At 30.9% G+C, this 27,527-nt stretch overlaps 1 protein-coding gene and 1 long non-coding RNA gene across 2 annotated transcripts; one reads left to right on the top strand and one right to left on the bottom strand.

The window, feature by feature from the left end:
- The first annotated feature begins 4,000 nt into the window (after positions 1-4,000).
- On the top strand, positions 4,001-7,249 carry LOC127705345 (uncharacterized). Its single transcript, XM_052209655.1, has 3 exons — positions 4,001-4,136; positions 5,699-5,832; positions 6,646-7,249. Exons 1-3 carry the CDS (start codon positions 4,077-4,079, stop codon positions 6,800-6,802), a joined length of 351 nt encoding a protein of 116 aa, XP_052065615.1. The 5' UTR covers positions 4,001-4,076; the 3' UTR covers positions 6,803-7,249.
- Positions 7,250-25,527: 18,278 nt separating this feature from the next.
- Positions 25,528-27,315, bottom strand: LOC127705083 (uncharacterized). Its single transcript, XR_007983632.1, has 2 exons — positions 27,106-27,315; positions 25,528-25,779 (listed from the first exon to the last, which is right to left on the bottom strand). It is a non-coding gene; the product is annotated as an uncharacterized LOC127705083 (long non-coding RNA).
- Positions 27,316-27,527: the final 212 nt, after the last annotated feature.

Genomic DNA, 27,527 nt, shown 5'->3' with positions numbered 1-27,527 from the left:
TTTTATTTCTCCAATGACAATGTGGGGACGTGGGGTATGTGAGCGCGCTCACTAAGGTTCTTTCATTACATTTAAATGTGCCAATAAAAGTTTCTGCAGATAATAAAAGTAAACCACATGAATCTGTCACACGTATTGATTAGAACGAAGAGCATGCTCAATTTGCAGACTTTTAAATGAGGAAATACTCACGATCAACTAACATATCAGTTACTATCCATAGATATAAAACCTCGGTGAAATAAAAAAATGTCCGCCCATTGATATAATTGACATAAAAAGTGACCCAACCCAGTAGCACATTTGTTTATACATTCATATAAACAGTTGGCCACTTCAAACAACAATAAATCATTAAGACAGAGATGCTCCCTCCCCTCCCACGGCCGACTTCTGGCTGATGCATAGTTTTCTTAAATAAAACTTTTAATGTAAGGTTTGGAAAATATTTAAAACGTTGTCTTCAATGATCTAGTTTGATTCAGAGTTTATTTCTTCGTATACATTATGTAACGCGTTCAAAAGTGCTTACAAAATGCATTTGCGATTGAACGAAGTTTATTCCTTTAGGTCAATCATATTTTTGTACTTGTTATCCGGACTTTTATGTACTCAAATTGGAGAGAGCGAGCGAAATTTGTATTTAATTTCACGGGATGTCCCTTAATAGCTACTGTTTTAACTTTTGAATGTTTTTTAATATGCAAGAATTAATTGGAAAAAAAAAACCAAGCAACTCTTAAGGCGCCCTGACATATATATATGATACCCCAATTGCCTATATTACATTCTCCTTAATTAAGGAAATATATAGCTCGAATCAATGTATAGTTAGATTTTGTTTTGTTTCAGATTTGTCAGTGAGTTCTGAAATGAAAATCGACGTTAAACAGGTAAGTGAATTCAAACAGAACGGTTATCAACATATTTTAAAACAATTGGTGCAGTAATATGCGGTGCTTTGCTTTTGCGCCAATTGGCATTTCAGTTGCGCCAAAAAAATCTTTCATTTGAGCCACAAACCATATTTCATTTGAGCCGAAATAAAACATTTCATTTGCGCCAATAATACAGGTAAATAACATAATATTAGATATGTTGAACAAAGAATTTTAATAAAAACCACAGTGACAGCTATATACACTGAAGCAAAGTTATAAGTCTGCTCGGACACAAAACTTGTAATACGGATTTATTCATGGAGAGAAATTTCGCCTCTTAGGCGCACTATTTTTCTGCAAAATATAGTCCATTTGGATTTCTCCCATCGTGTAACTGCATCTCATTGTTATGTACGTTGTTGCTTGAATATTCTTTACTACGTCCACATAAATGAAAATGTTGTGACGTTTTGAATAAAACTGCTAGTTAAAATGTGCATGGAGCGATTCTGGTCCATTGTTGGTTCTATTGAAATCCTCAGTTGGTGCAGACACGTGACATGTGACATGTGAACACTATACAATTTTAAACCTAAGTCACACTTAGTTTTGTATTATATGAGTATAAATTCACTTTATTACCCAGGGGAAATGCTTTACAAAATTTCCTTTTCAGGATACAATGAATATTTAAATTTTTCCGTTATATATGTTACCTGTAAAATGGCAAAAATGTAGTTTTAATTTTTGGCGCAAATGAAACATTGGATTTTGTAAAAAAAATGGCGCAAATGCAATGCGCCCGTAATATGTTATTATTTTTAGTAAGTAGAAAATGTTTGTAGTGCAAGTAACCTTATTAAAAGCAAATTAAGCCTTAATAACTTTAACAAAGTTTAACGACATTCTTTTCACTAAGTTCTTTTTTTCTTCTCTCAATTGAACTCCGCACCAGGTCTCATAACAATAGTGTATGTGTAAACTATTGTATGTCTTGTTTTGTCCTATTGTATCTGCACGTACTCAATTTTATATGCATGTCTTTAATTTATTATAATTACATAACATGTATGTTTCATTAGAATCCGTAATTTTGATTGGCTGATAACAATCGCGAGGCACTCCAATATCATATTCAAGTTATTTCCGTATAAAATACAACAGCTATGACTGCACGTGCTATCCGTGACAATGTTAAACTAATCCATCGGAAAACAAACGAAAAGCTTGATATAACTCTTAATTTCATGGGTGTAGCATAAAAATGTAATTATAAGAATTAAATGCTTCTTTTTGTATTAGATACACATATGAGGGCGTTAGCAACTTTTAAAAAAAAATTAATTTAAATATAGAACATGAATCAGATTTAATAGAATTTTTTTATTGGAGACTCAGCAACATGTCATAAGTGAACAAATCTTGTATTTAAAAAAATCACAAATAAAATGGGTTTATTTTTCACTTTTATTACTTTTTTAATTTTGTTTGTTTGTTTGTTTTTTTTTAATTTCATATTTAGAACAACAAATTTTGCAAGTATTTTACCATACAGAAGTGTATTTTTGTCTATTATTTTCAAATTTCATATTTACTTCAACATAATTTTGGAAATATTTAACTGTTGTTTCTAATTTTAAAGGAGTAATTTTAACGCTTTAAAATACTGACTGTATTTTACCTGTAATTAATTATTAATTGTTATAACAACACCCATTGTATTTTGTATGTAGGCATAGGATGAATATATATTTTTCAAATGTTGGCATAGGTTGATGACACCAAGCGTTGATCGTGCGCACATTTTTAATATGAAGCGCTTCCTACAAAATGTGCTTCGGTCAACGCTTTTACACCCCAATGAAATTATGAAAAGAAGCATTCAATTCTTAAATGTATGTCGTTTCAAAATCTCGCTCAGAGCTTATGTTGTATTGTTATTTAACTTGCCGACTTAAAATAAAACTTATTTGATTTCATAATATGTAAGTAAGATGCACATATATATTATTAGTTACACCTAGGACATAATATATTGGTTAGTATAATAGTCCAAGGCTGACCTAATACGATATATACTGGGTCAGTAAATTCAATATGGGGCGAGAGCGAGCGAATATATATCGTATTTAAAATTCACTAGCATACTTTGTAACGAATTTATCTTACCGACTATCTTAATGTGGTGAATTCAGAGGAAGTTGTAAAAGAATTATAGATATTTTTCATTTTTTGTTATAGTGATCATTATGAATCACTAAAGCAATATTTGGTGTAAGGTGGAATATAACAGGACCAAGTCTTCAATATTAAGAACCTACTTGCATTGACGTGTACAAAAACAAATGCCAACAATAACAATGTAATATCAAAGAACTTCTACATGTATTTAAAATAAACCACGCCCACAGACCGTGCCTTAACTTGATTTAAAATAAAACACGACCACTCCATTATAGTAAATGTACACGGTTTCCACGTGTTCGCTTTTAACCAATGATATTCCTAGTAGTGTAGGTAAGATAAATATATTTGTGCATAAAATATGTTAATTGACCGACCGTGCGAGGCCCTCGTGGGTTAGCCCCTCAGATATGAGACGACTACATCTGATTTACATAGAAGTAATAAATAACAATTTTATCTTTTCTATTGTTCTAAAAAGAGCAATTCGTTTTGATAAACCAGGAAAAGTGTCAATATCTCAAATTTTCCAGATGCAGTAACACTTTCAGAAGATGTTTTGTAGTTATGGATTTGGAATGAAATCTTAATTGCTTCTATTTTTCTGTCATCAAATTAATACCTTATCACTGCTTTTGTATGGCAATATGAATCGCTTTTCTATCTTTTCTTTTTCTGGTTTAATTGTCAAAATCTGCACTTTTTGCTGATAAATGATAACACTTCTATGTAAAAATAATTTACACTATGACGTTATGGTATATGCTTAATGATAGCTTTCAATAATTTAGATTTTAGAATTTACCTACAAAAACCAATTTTGTATAATACATTGTTTCAAGGAGAAACAATTTTATGATGAAAAAATATAAACCTCGATAATTTCAAAAGAAAAAATCAATCAATATAATATTAATATTGCAGTTGATATGATTCAAAAATTTTCAGTAATTGCTTTGTAGTGATGAGGCTGATCATGAGCGCCACCATCAGTTTATTGGCAGCCCTGAAATGATAGTCAATAGAGAGAGGAGAAGATTAGCCTTTGGCTGCGGAGTAATTTCTCAAAAGGTATGCATCTTGGTTTAAACCAACCAGCGTTGGCTTTTCAACTTGTTAAAACCTATGAGTGTTGAAAAATGCTGCATGCAATGACCAAATGACCAATGATCAAAGAACAAAAAAAGACCATGATGAAAATAAGAAAGGTCTTAGCTGTAAATGTTTATAGGTAAAAGGACAACCACCGCATACTGTTTACACATGCAAGGGTGACATGAGTAACTTTCTGTTTGACTGTTTTATATACAATGATAGAAACGCGAACATTCATTGAATGCATTATCCAGTCTTCAGACAGTGCAAAAACATTTCACTTTTTTTCAGTTTTCCTTTTCGACCCTTTATAATTGCCCACAGAAACTACCCAATTGATGAACTGTTAAATATGTTATCCTCTTAAATGTGGCTAAAATATTTGTCACTCGACGTAAGAAAGCAACTGCAAGTTACTTCTTGCACATAACAGGGAGATGAAAATCTGTATGATTTATTTGGCATCCATCAGATCTTAAGGTAAACCGGGTTTTCGCTGTAAAAAGTGTAATATGAAAAACACATTCAAAATTTATGGCGTTTATTTTCTTCATAATACTTCATTACTCGGGAAAGTTAAAGACCAACACTTGGAGCTGTACAAAATTGACCTAAATTCATCTAAGGGCAGCACTTCAAAATTAATGTTTCAACTTAGTTTTAAACCAAATGACCAAATTGTTAAACTTCTAAATTATAAAAAAAAATGAATATATAATAAAAAAATTGGCGTTGTTAGTGAATGTTACTCACTTTTACTGGTGATTCACCAGGTTCAGATAAAATATTTCGGTACTGTACCTAGTCTTTTAAAGGGGCATTAGCTACGATTTAGAAAAAAAATTAAAATACGATTCTTTTTGTTTCAAGTATTAATAAAAGCGGAATTTTGAAATAATATTTCATTATAAGCAGTCAGTTGGCCCGAATTTGTCAAAATAAGCTCAAAACATCGCTGATGTATTATTGATAATTCAATAATTCAACCTCATGTGAATCCGTATTCATGTGACCTTCAACTTTACCCCTTTGCTGGAGATGGGTTCCGCATGTACTAGGCGTGTTCAGCTATTAAAAAGAAAAGAATGTCAACATTGAACGTGAAACAAGGGTGAACCATTTCGTTGACTGATTCTAGCCACACAAAATTATGAGTAACATATTTTTTAACCTCTAACATGAAATCAAACAGACCTAGAAAAAATCAAATTGCACGTGCTCGCTATCTATTTATATTTATGTTTATATCGGGTAATATAACCGTCGGCAGTCTTCGGAGGTCATCTCGATGGTTAATTAGATGGAGTCTAGACTAAAATCGTACGAAATCCTGATGAATATTATCGAGTCCACGCATTGTTAATTGTTAATTTTAGACTTTTTGTAATTTGGATATACGTTTTAGTATGTTATAAATCAAATATGAGAATTTGAGTCAAATCGGTGAACATGAATTTGACAGCTCCTTTAAAGCCTGGGTTATACATTGATCGTGTTCACCAGAACAATCTACAATATATATATTTTTTTTTTTAAAGATTATTAGTGCTCTGCTCAAATATCTGACAGACAATTTGGTGTACAATCATCACGAGCCCTTCAGATTCGGCGGCAGAAGGATAAGGAAGCTGACACATATTGAACTTCAAAATATTTTCCTGGAATATAAGTTGTAAGTTTAACTAGTGCATGGCTGAAACGTCGAGTTATACCAGAAAATTATATTATTATGTCAATTAAAGGCCATGTTTTATAGATAGTTAGGTTCTTACGAATATTTTTAAGCATTATATAATAAAGAGGTACTCATATATAAATTGTCTCGTTCGTCTTGATCTTTAGCTAAAGTTATCGCTTTTCGTTGATCGTTAGACAATTTACACTGACAATTTGAACCAAACTAATGGCGGGAATAATGAATAAAAGGTCGTTCTGAAGTTTTCCTCTGTTAGTTATTATGACATAAAACACATAACCATCAGAGGCAATTTTTAATTCTAATGGGTTAATGTGGGAGCTAATACAGCAACATTCGCATTGGTGGCACATAGTTCCATTTGAAGCCATTTGAAATCACTCTATTTCTTGTATGAAATAATTTGGCCAATTTTTGGTCATTATTTTTCATCAAAATAGTTCAATTTTTATGGAAAGGAACAATTAAACAACCACAGGGTATATATATACGAAAACGTTGGACAAAGCGCCGCGAATGCAGCCTTAGATGGGCGGATATACTGACGGCATGGTATATATATATATACCCAGTCTGCTAATTAAAGTATGTTAAGTTTTGCAATACAAATGCTGTTTTCTGTTATTATTTATAAATGGTAAGTCGCAGAAGGTTATAGTTTTTTTTTCACATTTGCAAAAATGTATAAAAACGTCAATGTCTTAAACTGACTTTTCAAACAAAAAGATAGGAATTACAGTGTATAACCATTACATACTAAAGTTTAAATTCTTGTTATTTCACTTTCAGTTTTGCTGACCACTATGTGACCTTTGTTTTACATAAGGAGGCAATCATATACTTCCACCAGAGGAAGACAGGGTGTCCATATGAGTTAGCAAACCAAAAATGTATGGATGCAGAAGTGGATATGTATATTGAATGGAAAAAGAAGCATAGAAAATAACTATGAGCATTCAAATTGAATATATTACATTTTATTTTTGTTTGTTTGTATATAGTAATTATGATGGTCTTATATAACATCAATATTCAACGTTTTATGATGATATTTTTATTTTCTTATTGTTTTAAAAGCTGTAGCTTATTAGTAAAAAAAGAAATTGTAAAACAAGATAACAGCAATATTAATGAAAAGAAAAAACAAGACAACAAATGCAGAGAATTTATATGAAGTAGTGGATATAGAAAGGAAAATCAACAAGAACCTTTAATCGCAAGTTGATTATCGTTTCTGAATTGACTAAAACACGGTTTTAAATTTGGAACATAAATCAATAGAAGTATCTAAAAAGAATTTCAATTTTATTTTTTTATTCTTGAATGTGTGGGAATTAATACGGTTCACATCTATATTTAGGCATATGAAAATTAAAGAAAGTTTAATATTGTAGTTTAATATTTTTTATTATTGCTACTATTGTAGGGTACATGTATCTACGGTCAAAGCTGCTAGATATATACTATTACTAGAGACTCTGTTATATTACCAAGAAAACGCAATTATTGGCTATAATAAAAACAAAAATATTATTTTAAAACAGAAGAATTAATTATGCTTTAGTTAATGGGTGTATATAAGAATATGTATTTTTTCGATATCTTACCAACGCGGTGACGATAGGCAACATAAGTGTATGTTCAGATAGAACGATACATGTTGAATAAACGGGCGATCGAATCTTACACCGGAATATAAGTATTAGATTGTTGCTTACCCCCATACATATTATTTTAATCACAGGAAATAAAATATGTATTTTGTGTCACTTTTAGAGGTAAAAAAAATAAGGTCACGACAGTAGCTGTCATTTTAGACTTTATTGTAAAACAGCAACACCCCATAGTAACGTACTGTATTTGCTGAGGTAAAATGGTTTTGACCCGGTCGTCCGTCACTACGTTGATGTCGCCTTGATAGCAATCTGGATGAAGGTTTCCAATCATCATAACCATAGATGAGTTAGACACTCAGAAACATTTGAAATGGGCACTATTTTGAGCGGAAAAGGCTTTCAAAGTCAACCAATACTATGTTTTATCGCCACACTACCTCCTCTATTTTTGTAGGATTCTCTTTAAATTTGATTGAAGGTTTCTGGATGATTTTGATAAGAAAAATCCGAAAAGAGAGACAATTTTTCCGATATATCATGCAATATATCATGTGTTTATGTGTGAACAGCGTTGAGAATTTTATCCGTTTTCTCTTTTTTTTTCTTTTTCTTTTTTAGAAAATTTAACATGCAATAATATTTTATTTTGGTATTGCGATACGATTAATAGTACTACTTTATTTCATATGGTTAAATTGTGATTATTATCACAAGTTTGGTTTTCGAAAGGTCCATTTCCAACAGTTAACAGAGAATGTGTGTAAAATGAAATAATTAACACAAAGAACGACAACATTAAAGTAAAAAAAAACCAGCCATAATATATATATACTGTATATAAATGAACAATGTTAATTGATTGAGTTAATGTATTGCCAAGTTAATGATTACTTTTATCATATGTTTTGTTTTGTTTTAGTATATTGCAGTATTCATGTATACTCAAACTTGTCAAGAGTATTAAGCACATGACAATGTCATGTGGGTATCCAATTTGATATTTTGATATTGTAATTTGTTGGTTTTTATTAGCCTAAATGAAATGTACTAGAATTTTCTTGAGTATGTGTATTGACAAGTTTATGATTATTTTATCATATGTTTTGTGTTCTTTAGGAATATTTTAGTATTCATATATGCACACATGTTTAACTTAAACTTGGCAAGAGTATTCAGCACATGACACTGTCATGTGGGCATCAAATTTGATATTGTAGTTTGGTTTTTATTAGCCTAAATGAAATATACTAGACTTTTTTTATGAGAATATGTTGTCTATGGGCGTTGTAATTGTAGTGTAGTACAAGTGACATAAACTTCAACGTGTTGAAGGCGGTCACTACAAAGTAGAAGTAGAAGAAATATACTGAACATATTGACACATTGTGTTTGTTGCATACATATTCTATTTTACATATTTTATGAATTATGATGTTTTGATGTCAATCCTGCATTTGGATTTTATATTTAGTTTAATTGCTATGCAATGTTTTTTTTGTAAATTTTGTTGGTCTTTTCGTCGTTTTTTGTTTTTGTCGATGTCTCTTTAACTAACAAATTTTGATTGTCCCTTTGGTATCTTTCGTCTCTTTTTTTAACCGATACAGTATTTGATCTTATTTATATTGACACGAAATGCCAATAAAAGCGCAGTAAAAGTATAAATTTTATTAACACGGTTATGTTAGCAGTCATGGTCGAGTGGTCTCATTCCCGGACTTTAGACTATGATATTTCTTTAAGGAAATGCGCTTTGGAGAAGGTATATATGATAAAGCTTTGGATTCGAAAATCAAAAAAAGTATTATAAATCTATCATATAACATCATTCAGATGTTCGTAAGACAGAATTACTCCGTGAGACATCAGTATTTATATTTTGAATGTTGTCTTACATATTTGCATTAGGGCTTCAAACTTCTTACAATTGTCTCAAAATTACAAAACTGCCAAAGTGGCATCACAGTTTTGAGAATTGTCATTAATATTAAGAAAGGAGTAAAGGCTTTATCCAAAAAGATATTTTGCTAAAAGATGTATTTAATAAAGGTGTTAATGTGTAAAAAAATATCTAATCCTTATCTATTTTGTCCAAAAACTATGTTTAAAGTGGCTACCTTATATCAACATTGTCGATTTTGTCAACTTTATGACATCACAAGCAATCGTTTTGCACTAATGTGTCAGGACTATATAATTACTTGTTCATTTATCAATGAAATCAGCAAAATTATTTATTTTCGGAGAATAAGGGGGCCAAACAATCACCTGCTCTTATCACAACTGTCCTGTTAATTTAATTTATTTTTCAAAATCGCCATACATGTGCTATTCGATTCTGAGAGGTACAAACGTAAGTTATATATATACAGTAAAATTGGTAACGTTAATGTTATAATAAGTTTTATGTTCTCAACTTAGGCTAACTTCACTCGACAGGGGATTCTCGAAAAATTAATGACTCTAAAGTTAGAACAATAAGCATCTGTAAAAGAAAATCTGGAATCAAAATTTTGCAAGCGTTACCAATAATTCAACATAAATTTAATTACATTGTATATTATGATATAAGAAATCTCCAAAGTTAAGTACATGAGCAACTAAAAATAACTTAATACTAAATAATATTTTAAGTGATTTCGCTCACACTTTGAAATCGAATTGGTATTTAAAAAAAAAACACGGTAGACTTTTAAGGGTGGTAGGATAGAGAGCCAACAGAAACATTTACATAAAAAAGATTTTGCATATCTGTTGTTCTCATTTTATTGTTTTGTTGCTGGGCAAAAATAAGAGTAAACAAACAGGTCCATATGTTGCCCTCTAGATGTCTTTTGGTTATTTTTAATCGTCGGGTTGCTGTTGCATTAACTCGCATTCCCCACATCTAGATAATGATATCCAAAGTTATATTTGGCAGTTAACAGAATCCATGGTTGACATCTAAACAATAAGCGGATATTATTTGTATAAAAAAAGATGTGTTCACTTAATTTATCCATACTTGCTCTTATTGCATTTGTAGTTTGCATGGTGTAGAAGTGTCACTGTATAAAACATGTATTTCTTTATTTCAATAGATACTTGACAGATAATAAAGGCATATTTATAAATGTGCTAAAAACATGGTTTTCAAATACTTTTATTTTCTATATATTGATACCAATAATAGACACGTGAGGAAAATGATGATGGGTGACTTTATAACGTTCAGCGTTAAATTAAATTAAAAAATAAGGACATCTGGTATGATTGCTAATGAGAAAACTATCCACCAGGGACCAAATGACGTTGATGGAATCAACTATAGTTCACCGCACGCCCTTCAACAATGATCAAATCCCATACCGAATAACAAGCTATAAGAGACATGGCACAATGTAAAACAATGCAAACAAGAAAAACAACGGTCTGATTTATGATAAAACAATAAACAAAAAAAACATGACAGACAGCAACAAACGACAATGAACCACTGGATTGTTACTCCTACGTCGTTCGGGTCAAGTAGGGTTACCCGAGCCGTGCAGATTAAATGACATATACCGACTTGCTTGGTCAATAACTATTATAACGTAATCGACAAAAATATAGGAAATATATGTAGGAAAATATATATATAAAAAGGATGGCGTATAATAAATATCAAATTGTAAAAATAATTGAATAAAGCGAATCTTATTGAAAACAATGAAATTTGGTTTTGAAAAAAAAAAAGAAATCAATCAGAAACTATTTCCTGGAAAGATGTGTAAGAGGACTTAACAGCAAGAATTTTTGGTTAACATTCAAGCCATTCTCGACTAATAAAGGGTCACATTTTTCACACTTTTCTGTCAGTGTTTCGAAAATGATACATATGACAATCACCTTTATAAAAAATAGTAGAAGACTGGAAAAAAGGCTTCATATCAACATATTAAATATGTAGTGGCAATATTAATAGATTTGTCCAAGGCTTTCGATTGCCTACCCAATAACCTTCTCTTGCTAAAAATAATTTGTTTGTCTCCCCCTCATCTCTTAATCTTTAGTAAAGTTATTTAAAAAAAGAGAGGCGAAAGTTACCAAAGGGACATTCGAACTCATAAGTCGAAAATAGACTGACAACGCCATGATAAAAAAAGAAGACAAAGACCAAAATACAAACAGTATACAAAACACAGCTTTATTTTTTAACTATATAATAGAAAAAAAGTGTGTTGAAGTATGTTCTCATTCCCGTTATTGTGAATCAATGTTTAAAGGGTTGCCACAAGGATCTATAAATGGAATCCGAGCAGACCAGTATTTACTCCTTCTCCTAAATGTCGCGAACCAGTAGGCGGATCAGCGGTAATAAAAATTTTAAAGTATTTGTTTGGACCCGACTGGGGATCGAACCCATGACCTCCCGCACTCGATGAGATAAAAATGGTCTGCCTTGAAAAGGCCAATATTAAAGACACATACGGATATAATAAAATGTTGGAACATTTCTAAGGAATAGTTTGATATACGTTCTTCTTCTAAACTTCAAAGTTGTTGACACAGGTTGGTGTTTGATCAAAGCATTATTAAGTACGATACTCTTCATACTAAAAGTGTTCGTACGATCAACGCTTTTCAAAGTTAAAAGTAAAATTTATGCCTCATTGGAGGACAGTGTTAAGAGAAGTACGAGGAAATTGGAGGATTAATATACGATACAGCAAAGAAAAAGTTGATAACCATTCTTTACATCTTTCTTCCATTGTCTAAATGGGGTCTTCCGTGCAGATTACATCAGAATGTATTTATTTTTTAAAAGCAGAAAATGCAAGTAACTCAGTATATGTCTGTTTCTTTGTGGTCTCAGGCTGCGTTTTGCTGCAACTTCCGACGTCGAGGACTCAAAAAAGTTACACCTCACCTTTGACGTCAGAAGAGTGAAAATAAAGGATTTACTTCTGATCTGAATTTTCTCATATTTTTTTTTATTATCGAGGTCCCCGTCCTCATCCAACAAAATTGCAATTACTGTATGTTCATGCAATGTGAAAAAATGCGAAGATATTTCTCTTTTTAAATCCTGGGTCCGCACCTGTATCTAACGTTAAAAAATTAGATCACATGATAAAACATACCACGAATTTTACAATTGGCACATTGTTACACATATTATATTGAGGGGTGGGGTGGGTGGGGAGATGTTGTCATCCTAGCAAAAATAAACAGTTAAACTCGAATTAACGAAAATGAAAGCATCCATTCCAAAGTCCCGATAAGTGTAAATCCCGAATTCCAGCAAAAATAAAGGCCAAATCCCGATGTATTCTTCAGCTGAAAAAAATCTTTACGTTAACCTCAGTTAAAGTGACCACATTATTTCAATAACAGAATTAATTTGAATTTAGTATAAAAAGATTTTTGACATTCAGTAATTAAATTTTGGATCTTTTTTTTTACATGTAAATGAAATTGAAAGGTAATAAAATAATGAAAATCACATATGTTAAGCTATGTCACAGTAACAGTTAAAGGGAGATAACACTTTTTAATTCAAATTAACACCAACCGATTTTTATTTACTATTATTGATTGTTTTTGTAATATAATTCGTTGTTAATAAGTCATCAGGAGTGAGATACTGACTTGACCAATGATTATTATATATATATACACTTCCTCGATCAAACTAATAATACATTTATACCGTTTCCAAAATTTTGGTTCTTAGTAGCCTTATATATATGGTATTAAGACATGTATTGGTTCCAGAATCACTTCCGGGTCTCAAATAACTTGGTTCTGAATTAACACACGCTGACGTCTACTTATCACAGCCATTGAAATTCCTGACTCCATTTGTTTTCAAGATGTGTTACATTACTACAAAACCAGAGGATCCCGAAAGGATAATAAAACAGAAAGTAAAACGGAGCATTCTCAAAGCCCTGTAAGCGAAGCGTGGACACATGATCTGTGTTTCAATGTGGTATGACACGATAGCTTGCTGTCATTTATACATAATACCTTACATCTAATTTAATTGATTATTTATCTGATCAACTACATAAGTTTCATCATGGGAAATGAAAGTTTTACAGATGTTTTATTTTGTAAGAACACTTAATCTACAATTTTATATACCGTTAAACTTAAAAAATTCCTCCCGCAACGATATTGTTAAAATACTACTCACAATTTTAATCTCTAAATTAATAAATGACAAGTCGGCATCTGTTTACATTTATTGAAATAGCGTACACCAGTGGGGATTGATAGAAGAATCAAGCTGCAAGTTATGTGGTGAAAGAGGCACTATGGCACATATACTTTCAGGCTGCAAGGTTGCTCTGACACAGGGAAAATATCGATGGCGGCATAAAAAGGTTCTAAAACATCTGGCAGAGATCCTTGATATTGAGAGAAGAAAGAAGAGACCATCAAAAACAGAGGCAAAGCAGATCAGATTCTTCAGAGAGGGAGATACGGAACATGCAACAAAGTCACAACAGCACTTCATCTTGGACAAGGGCAGTGAATTGAACATGAGGGCTGACATTGGCAAGAAGCTTGTGTTTCCAGAATGCGTACAGACAACCCTACGCCCAGACATTGTAGTTTGGTCACAGTCGTCAAAGATGATAGTTGCAATAGAACTGACAGTTCCTTGGGAAGAGAGATGTGAAGAGGCATACCAGCGGAAGAAGGAAAAGTACACAGAGCTGATGACAACATGTAGAGAGAGAGGTTGGAAAGCGTGGCTGTTCCCAGTAGAAGTAGGCTGCAGAGGTTTCCCTGCACAGTCAGTATGGAGGATGCTACAGGCAATGGGAATAGTCGGAAAGGCAAGAAAGACAGCAAGAAGACAGCTAAAGGAAGCAGCAGAGCGTTCATCTTGCTGGTTATGGCATCGCCGAGATGATCTGAGCTGGAAGCCGAGTGCTTATGAGTAGAGGTTTGGCCACCTCTACTGACCCGCCAACCGGAGGATGTAATGGTACAGGGTCGAAACATCTGGTGAAGGTTGGAACCATCTGAAGACATCAAAGCACCGACAGAGAGCGACAGGGATTCAGAGATGAAGGAAGATGAGCAGTCAAGAGAATATGCAGAAAAGCAGAATAAGACCATCTGTAAGTAATAATCAATTACCGATTATCGCAAAATTGAGTTTGCATCAGATTAATTCTGATTTTTAGAGTTACCCTAGAGTAGCCCAAATGATAAGTTAAACGTCAACAGTTTGTGGTGGTTGAAACAGGTCATTTGTGTTTGGTTATAACTAGGTAGATTTGAACAGTGCTAGATGCTGTGTATTCAGATGGTTTTGAACAACCTGGAAGTTTTTTTTTAATTGGTTTCCGCTCGCCTTATATGTTTGCTGCTATGTTTGCTGCTCCGACTAGAACCATTTGAAAACTGCCCCAAAGTAATATACATGCATTTTCACGAAAACGCTTGAACATGCATGGGTTTTCTCGGATACTTTCTTAAAATCTTAAAAATTGATTTTGACGAATAGGTGTTTATAAAATATTTTTTTTATTCAAAATCAAATATGTTTTAATTACTTTTTTTCAGTTTTAGCTTTTGTCTATTGAAAATGAGTACTGATAACAAAATAAAAACATCATTGATTTCTTAAGACAATTTCTTTTAAGAAAAAAAATGATAAATAAGACATTATACAATTCAATTATCTGTGTACATAATACTTATTTAATCGGCAGAAAATTCACATATATATGTATAAATGGCTCCACATGGAATATCTGCCCAATTAAAATTAATATCCTCCAATGCTGCTAAACATAATTCTATAAACGGGTTGTTAGGTTCACCAACACCAGTACCATCAAATGGCATATCTAGACCTGGATTACTTATCCACTCATTGTCGAAATCATTGTTAAAGTTGTAACCACCAAGCCAGTACCCTAATGCTGAAACATACAAAGAAAATACTCTGATTAGTATTGACGATGATGTCTGTCTGTTTAGTGGTTAAAGACATATGAAACGAGTTTCTTGTAATTATAATGTTACGGAAATTATTGATCCAATGCATGCATATTATTCTAAATTAAGCCCTCTAGTCACTTTTTTAGATTGATTAGGAAGTCATAATGTATAATCGACAACCAATATTGTATTCAGCAAGTGTTGATCGCAAACTTTAGCTTCTAATTGATCTTTGCAAGTTTGTTTACATTCGTTTAATCACGTTTTTTTCACTCGCACGTGCGATGTATGTTTGTCAAAGTTCTAACGAGAGGTCTCGTGGTTAAGGTTACTGCATACGGAAAAGGTATCGGCAAATTAGAGAACGTGAGGACAACAATTCAACAGAAATACATTTCAACAGAAATACATTTCAAAAGATTTTGATAAGATGAAGGATTTCCTTTAACCAAAAGAAAAAGTCCATGTTCACTTGTTTTATAGGAAATCTCAAAGTAATTCAAGTTTATAAAACATATTTAACTTCTTTTTTTGATTTGAAGGTTCATGAAAAAAAGTCCAAGAACACGTGTTTTATAGTAAAACTTAGTCATTCAAGAAATTCAAGAATATTAAACATGTTTATCATTTTTTTACAATGTGAAGTTACATATAACTTAAAAACGTTCAATGGCAAATATAACATGCATATTAAGACGATTACGTGTAAATAGAAAAATGGAATTTGAATCTTTCTATGTTTTGTATTGACACAAATGCAACCGGATTGTAATATTTGCTTGTTTATAAAGTACTAGTCCAAAGGGTGAGAGTATAGACACATTGTTATATACAATCCGAGTCCATAATCATTTACTCCTACCACTAAATGCCGACTGCTAAATGTTGAGTGGAAAAGCAGTACATACGAATGTTAAAGTCTTTGGTTTGACCGTAACCCGACTTTCCGGACTCCAGACGAGCAAGCTACCAAGAGACCACAGAGGAGGTCGATTATCTACAATTGTAATCCTCTATTTACAACTTTGAATCATCATTTCACCGAGAATAATATTGTACTATTTACACTTTGATTTCAAGATAAAATCTAGAATCATCAAATGATATGAGATTGATGGAAAGACCTTTTAACCTCCAAAAACAGTGACGACAACGTTGCTATGTTAAACTTGCGTTACCTCTGCTTCGGAGTTTGAAAAAAACCCAATTGATTTAAATCAACAATGATATAATAAATAAAATATATAATTGAGAATCTGGAAGGGGAGGGTCCTTTATTTCTGTATTCTTTAAATTTTTGAGGCCCCTTTTCTCTTATTTTTTATATTTGATGCCCAGAATTCTCTATTCTTTATGTTTGTTCAGTTGCCCAGAATTCTCTTTTCCTTATTTATTTTGCCGAGAATTTTCTATTCTTTATACATATTACCACCCAATTATTCTCTTTTCTTTATTTTTTGGGCAGTTTTTCTGTACAGTTAGTCCATTATTCTATATTCTGTAATTCTAACAAGAACCTCATAAAAAATAAGAGAACCTACGAATTAGTTATTAAAGTCTTTCCACTCACCTCCTGTGTTTCTGAACTTTAATTCATTTAGAAGAAAAGTATTCTCTTGCTGTGTTTTTATTGCAACCAATTTACCACCTTGGCATTAACATCCATCCTATAAGATAAATCGAGTACTCCGATATCTGCATATATTTGGCAAAAAGAACAATTTCAGAAAATAAAGTACTTTCTGGTTTGGTAATTTTTCACTTGTCGTTACCACGACCCCGGTCCGTGTATATTTGCGTCCATTCGTTTTTCATTTTGAAATATCAAAAACAAAAAACAAAAAACGAGAGTGTTTTCATTTTTCGTTTTTGATTTCTCTAAAACCAAAACGGAAAACGAAAGTGTTTTCATTTTTTGTTTTTGATTTCTCTAAAACCAAAATGAAAATCAAAAGTGTTTCCGTTTTTCGTTTTTGATTTCACTAAACAAGAATTTTGTATTTAATTTTAATTGTTTCTCGTTTTATAATGTACAATGTTTTCCTTTCTTGTTTCACAGTCATTGATAGTAAATAATGCCAATGTAAACACTCAACATAATGTAGACAAAATAGACCGCCTGACTTATGAATTGAACTACGGTGATAAATGAATCAAAGCCTTTCAAATTACCTTGTTTATATCTTTAATAAAAAAAAAATTATTATATTTAAATATTGAACGAATCATAAATTTAAATTGTACAATATAATATTATATAAAGATGGTACAAATAAAAAGATTGATTACAACATCACATTAACAAGGGAGGTTACTACTTTTAAAAACTTATAAGAAATTCAGTACTTAGAAGAAACTTACACTTACATAAAACAGTTTGATATTTTAGAGTATTACCATGATAATAATTTGTCTCGTCATCATCATATAGCCTGAGGACCACTACCTCTGAAGTAGAGATCTGTATGGTAGCTTGACAGGGACAAGATTGGCAGAATGTGACTTAATGTATGGTGGGCTCTACCGGGCATAAATGGCAGTGTGAATGCAACCCTAACCTTATATGAATGCTTGAAGGCAGCACGATATATATCACTGTTTTGTATGAAGGTTTCAAACATATATGTATTAATTGTGTAAAAAAATACTTGGAAAATATTGAGAAATTTTCCTTTATATTTGAAATAAGTCACCATTTAAGTACTGTTTATGTTAAAACATGCAAAAATTACACATGCTATCTCTTTTTATGTCTCTTAAAATGTTGACATAATATGTAAGAAAATGAAAAATTATACGCTTATTAGCTATTATACACTTTGTTTTTTTTTCTTTTTACTCTGTTTTTCCTTTTCTTATGAATAAAAGAAGATTAGGAATATACCTCAATTAGACAGCAACCCAATAACACAAATATCTAAGAATATATCTAGAGGTCAATATATGGTCTTCAATATGTATTGCTGTCAAATTTGCGAAAAAAAAAGTGTCCAGGCTTCGATCAAGCAAAATTAAGTATCAAAAATATATTGGATGAAATTTTTTTCAAATTTATACAGTCAAATGAAAGTTCCATTTTACATTTGTGTGGACATGTTGAATTCTGTATAAAACAGTAAATTTCATTTAATTTACTAACTAATTTTCTTTTGTCTTAATAAATTGAAGGATGTGATAGAAAAGTTTAATTTAATCTTAAAATTTAAAAGATTATTAATTGGCATATATATAAAAAAAAGTATGCGTTTGAACAATTACATTTAGATTCATTATTATAACAAATAAAAACTTATAAAACTTTTTTCAAGATAAAGACTGATTCTTATAAAGAGCTCTAAATTGTTATATTCCAATGTAATCTGTTTTAGGTGCGAAATTAATTGTAAATTGCTCTTTTTGTTTACTATATTATTATACGACCGCAAAAATTTTTGCGGTCGTATATTGGTATCACGTCGTTGTCCTCGTCGGCGGCGGCGGCGTCGGCGTCGGCGTCGGCGTCGGCGTCGGCGTCGTCATCAGCGTCGTCCGATGACGGATGGTTTCCGGATAATAACATAAGTATAAGTAAATAGAAATCAATAAAATTTTAACACAATGTTTATAACCACAAAAGGAAGGTTGGGATTGATTTTGGGGGTTATGGTCGCATCGGTTTAAGAATTAGGGGCCCAAAGGGGCCCAAAACATACATTTATCTAGTTTCAGGACAATAAGTTGTGTATAAGTATTTCAATTAGTCTGAAATTGTACCACAATGTGCATACCATTAAGTAGAAGGTTGGGATTTATTTTAAGGGTTATGGGGCAAACAGTCTAGGAATTAAGGGCCAAAAAGGGGCCAAAAAACAAGCATTTTTGAAGTTTCGGGACTATAACTTATGTTTAACTGTATGGATCTCTCTGACATTGTACCACAAGGTTCCATTTAATGAAGGGAAGGCTTGGTGTCAGTTTGGGGTTAATATCCCTGAACATTTAGGAATAAGGGGCCAAAAAAAAGGGCCAAAAAGAAGCATTTTTCTAGTTTACAGACAATAACTTGTGTTTAAGTGTATGGATCTCTCTGAAATTATACTACAAGTTTCCATACTACAAAGGGATGGTTATAGGGGGTAATGGATCAAATCATTAAGCAATTAGGGACAAAAAAAGGGGGGAAACAAGGGTTTTTTGGTTAGAGGACAATTTAGACAATTTAAAAGCAGTGTAAGGGAGGTATTCCAATTCCAATTAAAATTTAAAGAATACTGTTATATATATGTTTGATTACTTGATTACCTCCCTTACACTGCTTGAAAATTATGTTAAAAGGAAGTGATAATTGTCTTGAGATGTGTAGCTATAAATTTATTTTTAGAAGTTACTGTTAATTAATATTAATTTTAACCATGACTGTAAGTTATTTTATATTTTAATACTTTATGGTGTATTTAAATGAGTAGTTATTGTTGCCAACTTAATTAGAAATTTGAATTGAGATTACTTTTGGAATAAGGGATTGGGGGAGGTGACAAAAAAAAGGGGAGGGGTGGGGGTAAAATTTTTCTCATTTCAGATTTCAGAAATTAAAAAGAATTTTTCTTCAAATATTTTTTTTGGAGGGGATTTATATTCAACAGCATAGTGTATTGCTCAAAAGCAAAAAAAAAAATTTCAAGTTCATTAGACCACATTCATTCTGTGTAAGAAACCTTTGCTGTGTCAACTATTTAATCACAATCCAAATTCAGAGCTGTATCAAGCTTGAATGTTGTGTCCATACTTGCCCCAACTGTTCAGGGTTCGACCTCTGCGGTCGTATAAAGCTGCGCCCTGCGGAGCATCTGGTTAGACATTAGTATATGAGGAAAGTATGTTGACTTTGGTTGTGATGCGTTTTGGTTGCTGTCTCACTTGTGTATACCCCACATCTTCTTTTACTCATATTAATGTGAATTCTAAGTCAGTTGAAATATTTGGAGGACTAAAAGTCTACTTAAATAAACATATTTCATGTTTCATATAAATAAATATAATATAGCCGTTGAATGAAATACAAGCTCTTGAAGCATATTTTTCTCAGTTTAAATAGTAACAATTAAGTCTAGGTGTATATGGTACAAAATAATTAAATTTACAAAGTGATTTCTAAGCAGTCTTTTGCCAGTTTGATTGATAAGATGTCCTTATACATATCTGTCTGACAGGGAACCTACTTATTTTGAGTTTAGATTACGAGTTTAAAAATTTTCTTTCTGAAATTAGTAAAAACTATATCTTTGTCATTGTTACCTGAAAAAATGATTTTTAGAAAATTATTTAAAGGCAAATCTTTGCATATACAATGTTTTGGTTTGATAAGAAGTGCAATTTCTTCATTAATAATTTTGCTTTTATTTTAAACAAATGCTTTGAAGTATTTTGCCTGTCTTCCCGTAATATTTACACACATGTAAATTAAAAAATACTTGAGGTATTCATAAAATTTCAGGTTCTACACAACAATATTGTAGTAATAGTTACTTATTTTTCTAAGGTTGTCTTTCTTCGGTCTTAATCTTTAGGATGACTTGTACATCTCATAACTTTTCATAAACTTGTAATGTAATACAATGTTTTTGTTTTGAAAGTAATGGACAAGTATCAGTTTACTGTATGTTAAGGTGAAGGGAAAAAAATGTTTATATCAGGAACCAAAAGTATCTGTCTTCCCTCGAGAATGAAGATTTATCTTTATTGTTAAAATAAACTGGTAGTATTTGCCTTTATCATAAATCTTAAAATTTTAATTAACAAGTATTCTAAACTTCTTCTTCTTAGTATCAGCCTCCTTTAATTAGGAGCACCTCCAAATATATATGGAGTTTTGCCTTAACTTTAAAATTTAAAAGGATAAAACAAAAATGTTCTTTTTCCAACATATGTACAGCACATATAAATAAACAATAAAAGTGTCATGCAAGGCATATCTACATGGACCGTTTTGTTATAAATTAATCTACCATACAAGTAGATTCACTTATGTATGTATCTCAGTTTTATTTATAAATCTAAACATGGATATGTTTGTCTTTGGACATGAATGTATTTCTTGTTGATTTAAAGAAATCAACCGTTTTTAATAAATCTATTAATAAGTTTATACTTCATAATTTAACTTCCTGTTTTCCCTGTAATTGGTTATACACACACCTCAGTTTACCTTAAAATCTATTGTAGGTAAGGTGAACACAACAATGCTGTCATATGTTGGCTAATTTGATTGCTTATGTCATAAAATCTTCTGAACTTTTGACATCAAGCTATTTTCTTTGTTTAAGTTTGTTTTTATTTCTTGACATTATCCCAATTAGGTATCTTAACATTTTATTGTTGATCAGAAAACAATTATACTTAAAACTTGGCAAGGAATATTTTATTAAAATTTCAAGGTTAATAAAAGAAATGCAGGCTGTTAAACATGTTAAAGTGGCATTAGCTGTCAAAGTCAAGATCACGGCTCAAATTCGTCATATTTGAATTATAATATATATGAACTAAAATGTATATCCAAATTATAAAGAGTCTTAAACTTGAATCTTAGTAAAATTGAGCTTTGGACCTGTGGATTCAAAATCTTATTGTGAAGACTGAACGTGTTATTAATCGTAAACTGGTTGTTCTAGGGTAGAAACTGAATATAGGCATTTTGGAGACACACTAAATCTGTACAAATTACAAATGAAGTACCATAAGGATAAAGAAATATACCGGAAATATAATTAAACAAAAATTAGAAAGAAATAATATCAAAGGATACAAGATAGCAAAGAAAGAAGATAAAGACAACATAAATAGCAAAAATAAAAAAATAAAATTGGATGACGGGATTGGGAGACTACTATGTTAGAGCTTAACTTTAATAGGGTTTTATACCCGTTTAGTCTCCTAATGCCCAAAATTAAAATTTAAAGTGGAAATAACTAGTCAACCAAAAAGGGAATTAAAACGGGATGGAAAAAAAAAAACGAGTAGTCAGTGTGGGTTGCGCCGCGCTATACTACATAGATATATAACAACAATAGAATCAGTTATCTACAGGGAACTAGAAAGAAACAACAATAGGAACAATAGGAAATTTATTTAAATTTAAATTGTACTTAGTTAAACTATACTTGTTAATATATTGTTTTGTTAATGATAAGATTAAAATAATCATGTTTTTTATTGCAGAAATAAAATATCGAAAAACTTTCTCAAAATAGCACGATGATGATAAAGTGAACAAAAGCCATCTATCAATCAGTCAAAAAACTGGGCTAGATGATAGATGAGAAAATTTTTCAATTTTCCAAATTAAAATTCCGTATTATAAATAAAGTGGCTTATTTCTCCTTTTTCATTCTTCTAAGCAGTATGTAAGCACTCTTTTAGCACACTAAACCCAAATTAACATTCTCAACCACTACGGTTGTATATTGTATTAGTATTTTCAAATAAGTAAGGGACTGGCAAGTTCACACCAATCTGAGTGTTGAGAAAAAAAAAAAAAAAAAGAACACAACAATGCTGTCATATGTTGGCTAATTTGATTGCTTATGTCATAAAATCTTCTGAACTTTTGACATCAAGCTATTTTCTTTGTTTAAGTTTGTTTTTATTTCTTGACATTATCCCAATTAGGTATCTTAACATTTTATTGTTGATCAGAAAACAATTATACTTAAAACTTGGCAAGGAATATTTTATTAAAATTTCAAGGTTAATAAAAGAAATGCAGGCTGTTAAACATGTTAAAGTGGCATTAGCTGTCAAAGTCAAGATCACGGCTCAAATTCGTCATATTTGAATTATAATATATATGAACTAAAATGTATATCCAAATTATAAAGAGTCTTAAACTTGAATCTTAGTAAAATTGAGCTTTGGACCTGTGGATTCAAAATCTTATTGTGAAGACTGAACGTGTTATTAATCGTAAACTGGTTGTTCTAGGGTAGAAACTGAATATAGGCATTTTGGAGACACACTAAATCTGTACAAATTACAAATGAAGTACCATAAGGATAAAGAAATATACCGGAAATATAATTAAACAAAAATTAGAAAGAAATAATATCAAAGGATACAAGATAGCAAAGAAAGAAGATAAAGACAACATAAATAGCAAAAATAAAAAAATAAAATTGGATGACGGGATTGGGAGACTACTATGTTAGAGCTTAACTTTAATAGGGTTTTATACCCGTTTAGTCTCCTAATGCCCAAAATTAAAATTTAAAGTGGAAATAACTAGTCAACCAAAAAGGGAATTAAAACGGGATGGAAAAAAAAAACGAGTAGTCAGTGTGGGTTGCGCCGCGCTATACTACATAGATATATAACAACAATAGAATCAGTTATCTACAGGGAACTAGAAAGAAACAACAATAGGAACAATAGGAAATTTATTTAAATTTAAATTGTACTTAGTTAAACTATACTTGTTAATATATTGTTTTGTTAATGATAAGATTAAAATAATCATGTTTTTTATTGCAGAAATAAAATATCGAAAAACTTTCTCAAAATAGCACGATGATGATAAAGTGAACAAAAGCCATCTATCAATCAGTCAAAAAACTGGGCTAGATGATAGATGAGAAAATTTTTCAATTTTCCAAATTAAAATTCCGTATTATAAATAAAGTGGCTTATTTCTCCTTTTTCATTCTTCTAAGCAGTATGTAAGCACTCTTTTAGCACACTAAACCCAAATTAACATTCTCAACCACTACGGTTGTATATTGTATTAGTATTTTCAAATAAGTAAGGGACTGGCAAGTTCACACCAATCTGAGTGTTGAGAAAAAAAAAAAAAAAAAAAAAAAAAAAGAACACAACAATGCTGTCATATGTTGGCTAATTTGATTGCTTATGTCATAAAATCTTCTGAACTTTTGACATCAAGCTATTTTCTTTGTTTAAGTTTGTTTTTATTTCTTGACATTATCCCAATTAGGTATCTTAACATTTTATTGTTGATCAGAAAACAATTATACTTAAAACTTGGCAAGGAATATTTTATTAAAATTTCAAGGTTAATAAAAGAAATGCAGGCTGTTAAACATGTTAAAGTGGCATTAGCTGTCAAAGTCAAGATCACGGCTCAAATTCGTCATATTTGAATTATAATATATATGAACTAAAATGTATATCCAAATTATAAAGAGTCTTAAACTTGAATCTTAGTAAAATTGAGCTTTGGACCTGTGGATTCAAAATCTTATTGTGAAGACTGAACGTGTTATTAATCGTAAACTGGTTGTTCTATGGTAGAAACTGAATATAGGCATTTTGGAGACACACTAAATCTGTACAAATTACAAATGAAGTACCATAAGGATAAAGAAATATACCGGAAATATAATTAAACAAAAATTAGAAAGAAATAATATCAAAGGATACAAGATAGCAAAGAAAGAAGATAAAGACAACATAAATAGCAAAAATAAAAAAATAAAATTGGATGACGGGATTGGGAGACTACTATGTTAGAGCTTAACTTTAATAGGGTTTTATACCCGTTTAGTCTCCTAATGCCCAAAATTAAAATTTAAAGTGGAAATAACTAGTCAACCAAAAAGGGAATTAAAACGGGATGGAAAAAAAAACGAGTAGTCAGTGTGGGTTGCGCCGCGCTATACTACATAGATATATAACAACAATAGAATCAGTTATCTACAGGGAACTAGAAAGAAACAACAATAGGAACAATAGGAAATTTATTTAAATTTAAATTGTACTTAGTTAAACTATACTTGTTAATATATTGTTTTGTTAATGATAAGATTAAAATAATCATGTTTTTTATTGCAGAAATAAAATATCGAAAAACTTTCTCAAAATAGCACGATGATGATAAAGTGAACAAAAGCCATCTATCAATCAGTCAAAAAACTGGGCTAGATGATAGATGAGAAAATTTTTCAATTTTCCAAATTAAAATTCCGTATTATAAATAAAGTGGCTTATTTCTCCTTTTTCATTCTTCTAAGCAGTATGTAAGCACTCTTTTAGCACACTAAACCCAAATTAACATTCTCAACCACTACGGTTGTATATTGTATTAGTATTTTCAAATAAGTAAGGGACTGGCAAGTTCACACCAATCTGAGTGTTGAGAAAAAAAAAAAAAAAAAAAAAAAAAAAAGAACACAACAATGCTGTCATATGTTGGCTAATTTGATTGCTTATGTCATAAAATCTTCTGAACTTTTGACATCAAGCTATTTTCTTTGTTTAAGTTTGTTTTTATTTCTTGACATTATCCCAATTAGGTATCTTAACATTTTATTGTTGATCAGAAAACAATTATACTTAAAACTTGGCAAGGAATATTTTATTAAAATTTCAAGGTTAATAAAAGAAATGCAGGCTGTTAAACATGTTAAAGTGGCATTAGCTGTCAAAGTCAAGATCACGGCTCAAATTCGTCATATTTGAATTATAATATATATGAACTAAAATGTATATCCAAATTATAAAGAGTCTTAAACTTGAATCTTAGTAAAATTGAGCTTTGGACCTGTGGATTCAAAATCTTATTGTGAAGACTGAACGTGTTATTAATCGTAAACTGGTTGTTCTAGGGTAGAAACTGAATATAGGCATTTTGGAGACACACTAAATCTGTACAAATTACAAATGAAGTACCATAAGGATAAAGAAATATACCGGAAATATAATTAAACAAAAATTAGAAAGAAATAATATCAAAGGATACAAGATAGCAAAGAAAGAAGATAAAGACAACATAAATAGCAAAAATAAAAAAATAAAATTGGATGACGGGATTGGGAGACTACTATGTTAGAGCTTAACTTTAATAGGGTTTTATACCCGTTTAGTCTCCTAATGCCCAAAATTAAAATTTAAAGTGGAAATAACTAGTCAACCAAAAAGGGAATTAAAACGGGATGGAAAAAAAAACGAGTAGTCAGTGTGGGTTGCGCCGCGCTATACTACATAGATATATAACAACAATAGAATCAGTTATCTACAGGGAACTAGAAAGAAACAACAATAGGAACAATAGGAAATTTATTTAAATTTAAATTGTACTTAGTTAAACTATACTTGTTAATATATTGTTTTGTTAATGATAAGATTAAAATAATCATGTTTTTTATTGCAGAAATAAAATATCGAAAAACTTTCTCAAAATAGCACGATGATGATAAAGTGAACAGAAGCCATCTATCAATCAGTCAAAAAACTGGGCTAGATGATAGATGAGAAAATTTTTCAATTTTCCAAATTAAAATTCCGTATTATAAATAAAGTGGCTTATTTCTCCTTTTTCATTCTTCTAAGCAGTATGTAAGCACTCTTTTAGCACACTAAACCCAAATTAACATTCTCAACCACTACGGTTGTATATTGTATTAGTATTTTCAAATAAGTAAGGGACTGGCAAGTTCACACCAATCTGAGTGTTGAGAAAAAAAAAAAAAAAAAAAAAAAAAAAGAACACAACAATGCTGTCATATGTTGGCTAATTTGATTGCTTATGTCATAAAATCTTCTGAACTTTTGACATCAAGCTATTTTCTTTGTTTAAGTTTGTTTTTATTTCTTGACATTATCCCAATTAGGTATCTTAACATTTTATTGTTGATCAGAAAACAATTATACTTAAAACTTGGCAAGGAATATTTTATTAAAATTTCAAGGTTAATAAAAGAAATGCAGGCTGTTAAACATGTTAAAGTGGCATTAGCTGTCAAAGTCAAGATCACGGCTCAAATTCGTCATATTTGAATTATAATATATATGAACTAAAATGTATATCCAAATTATAAAGAGTCTTAAACTTGAATCTTAGTAAAATTGAGCTTTGGACCTGTGGATTCAAAATCTTATTGTGAAGACTGAACGTGTTATTAATCGTAAACTGGTTGTTCTAGGGTAGAAACTGAATATAGGCATTTTGGAGACACACTAAATCTGTACAAATTACAAATGAAGTACCATAAGGATAAAGAAATATACCGGAAATATAATTAAACAAAAATTAGAAAGAAATAATATCAAAGGATACAAGATAGCAAAGAAAGAAGATAAAGACAACATAAATAGCAAAAATAAAAAAATAAAATTGGATGACGGGATTGGGAGACTACT

This window comes from Mytilus californianus, unplaced genomic scaffold (assembly GCF_021869535.1).
Source record: "Mytilus californianus isolate M0D057914Y unplaced genomic scaffold, xbMytCali1.0.p SCAF_6, whole genome shotgun sequence".
Lineage (NCBI taxonomy): Eukaryota > Metazoa > Mollusca > Bivalvia > Mytilida > Mytilidae > Mytilus > Mytilus californianus.
Note: the sequence above shows the minus strand (reverse complement) of the source record. Positions and strands in the feature narration are given on the sequence as shown.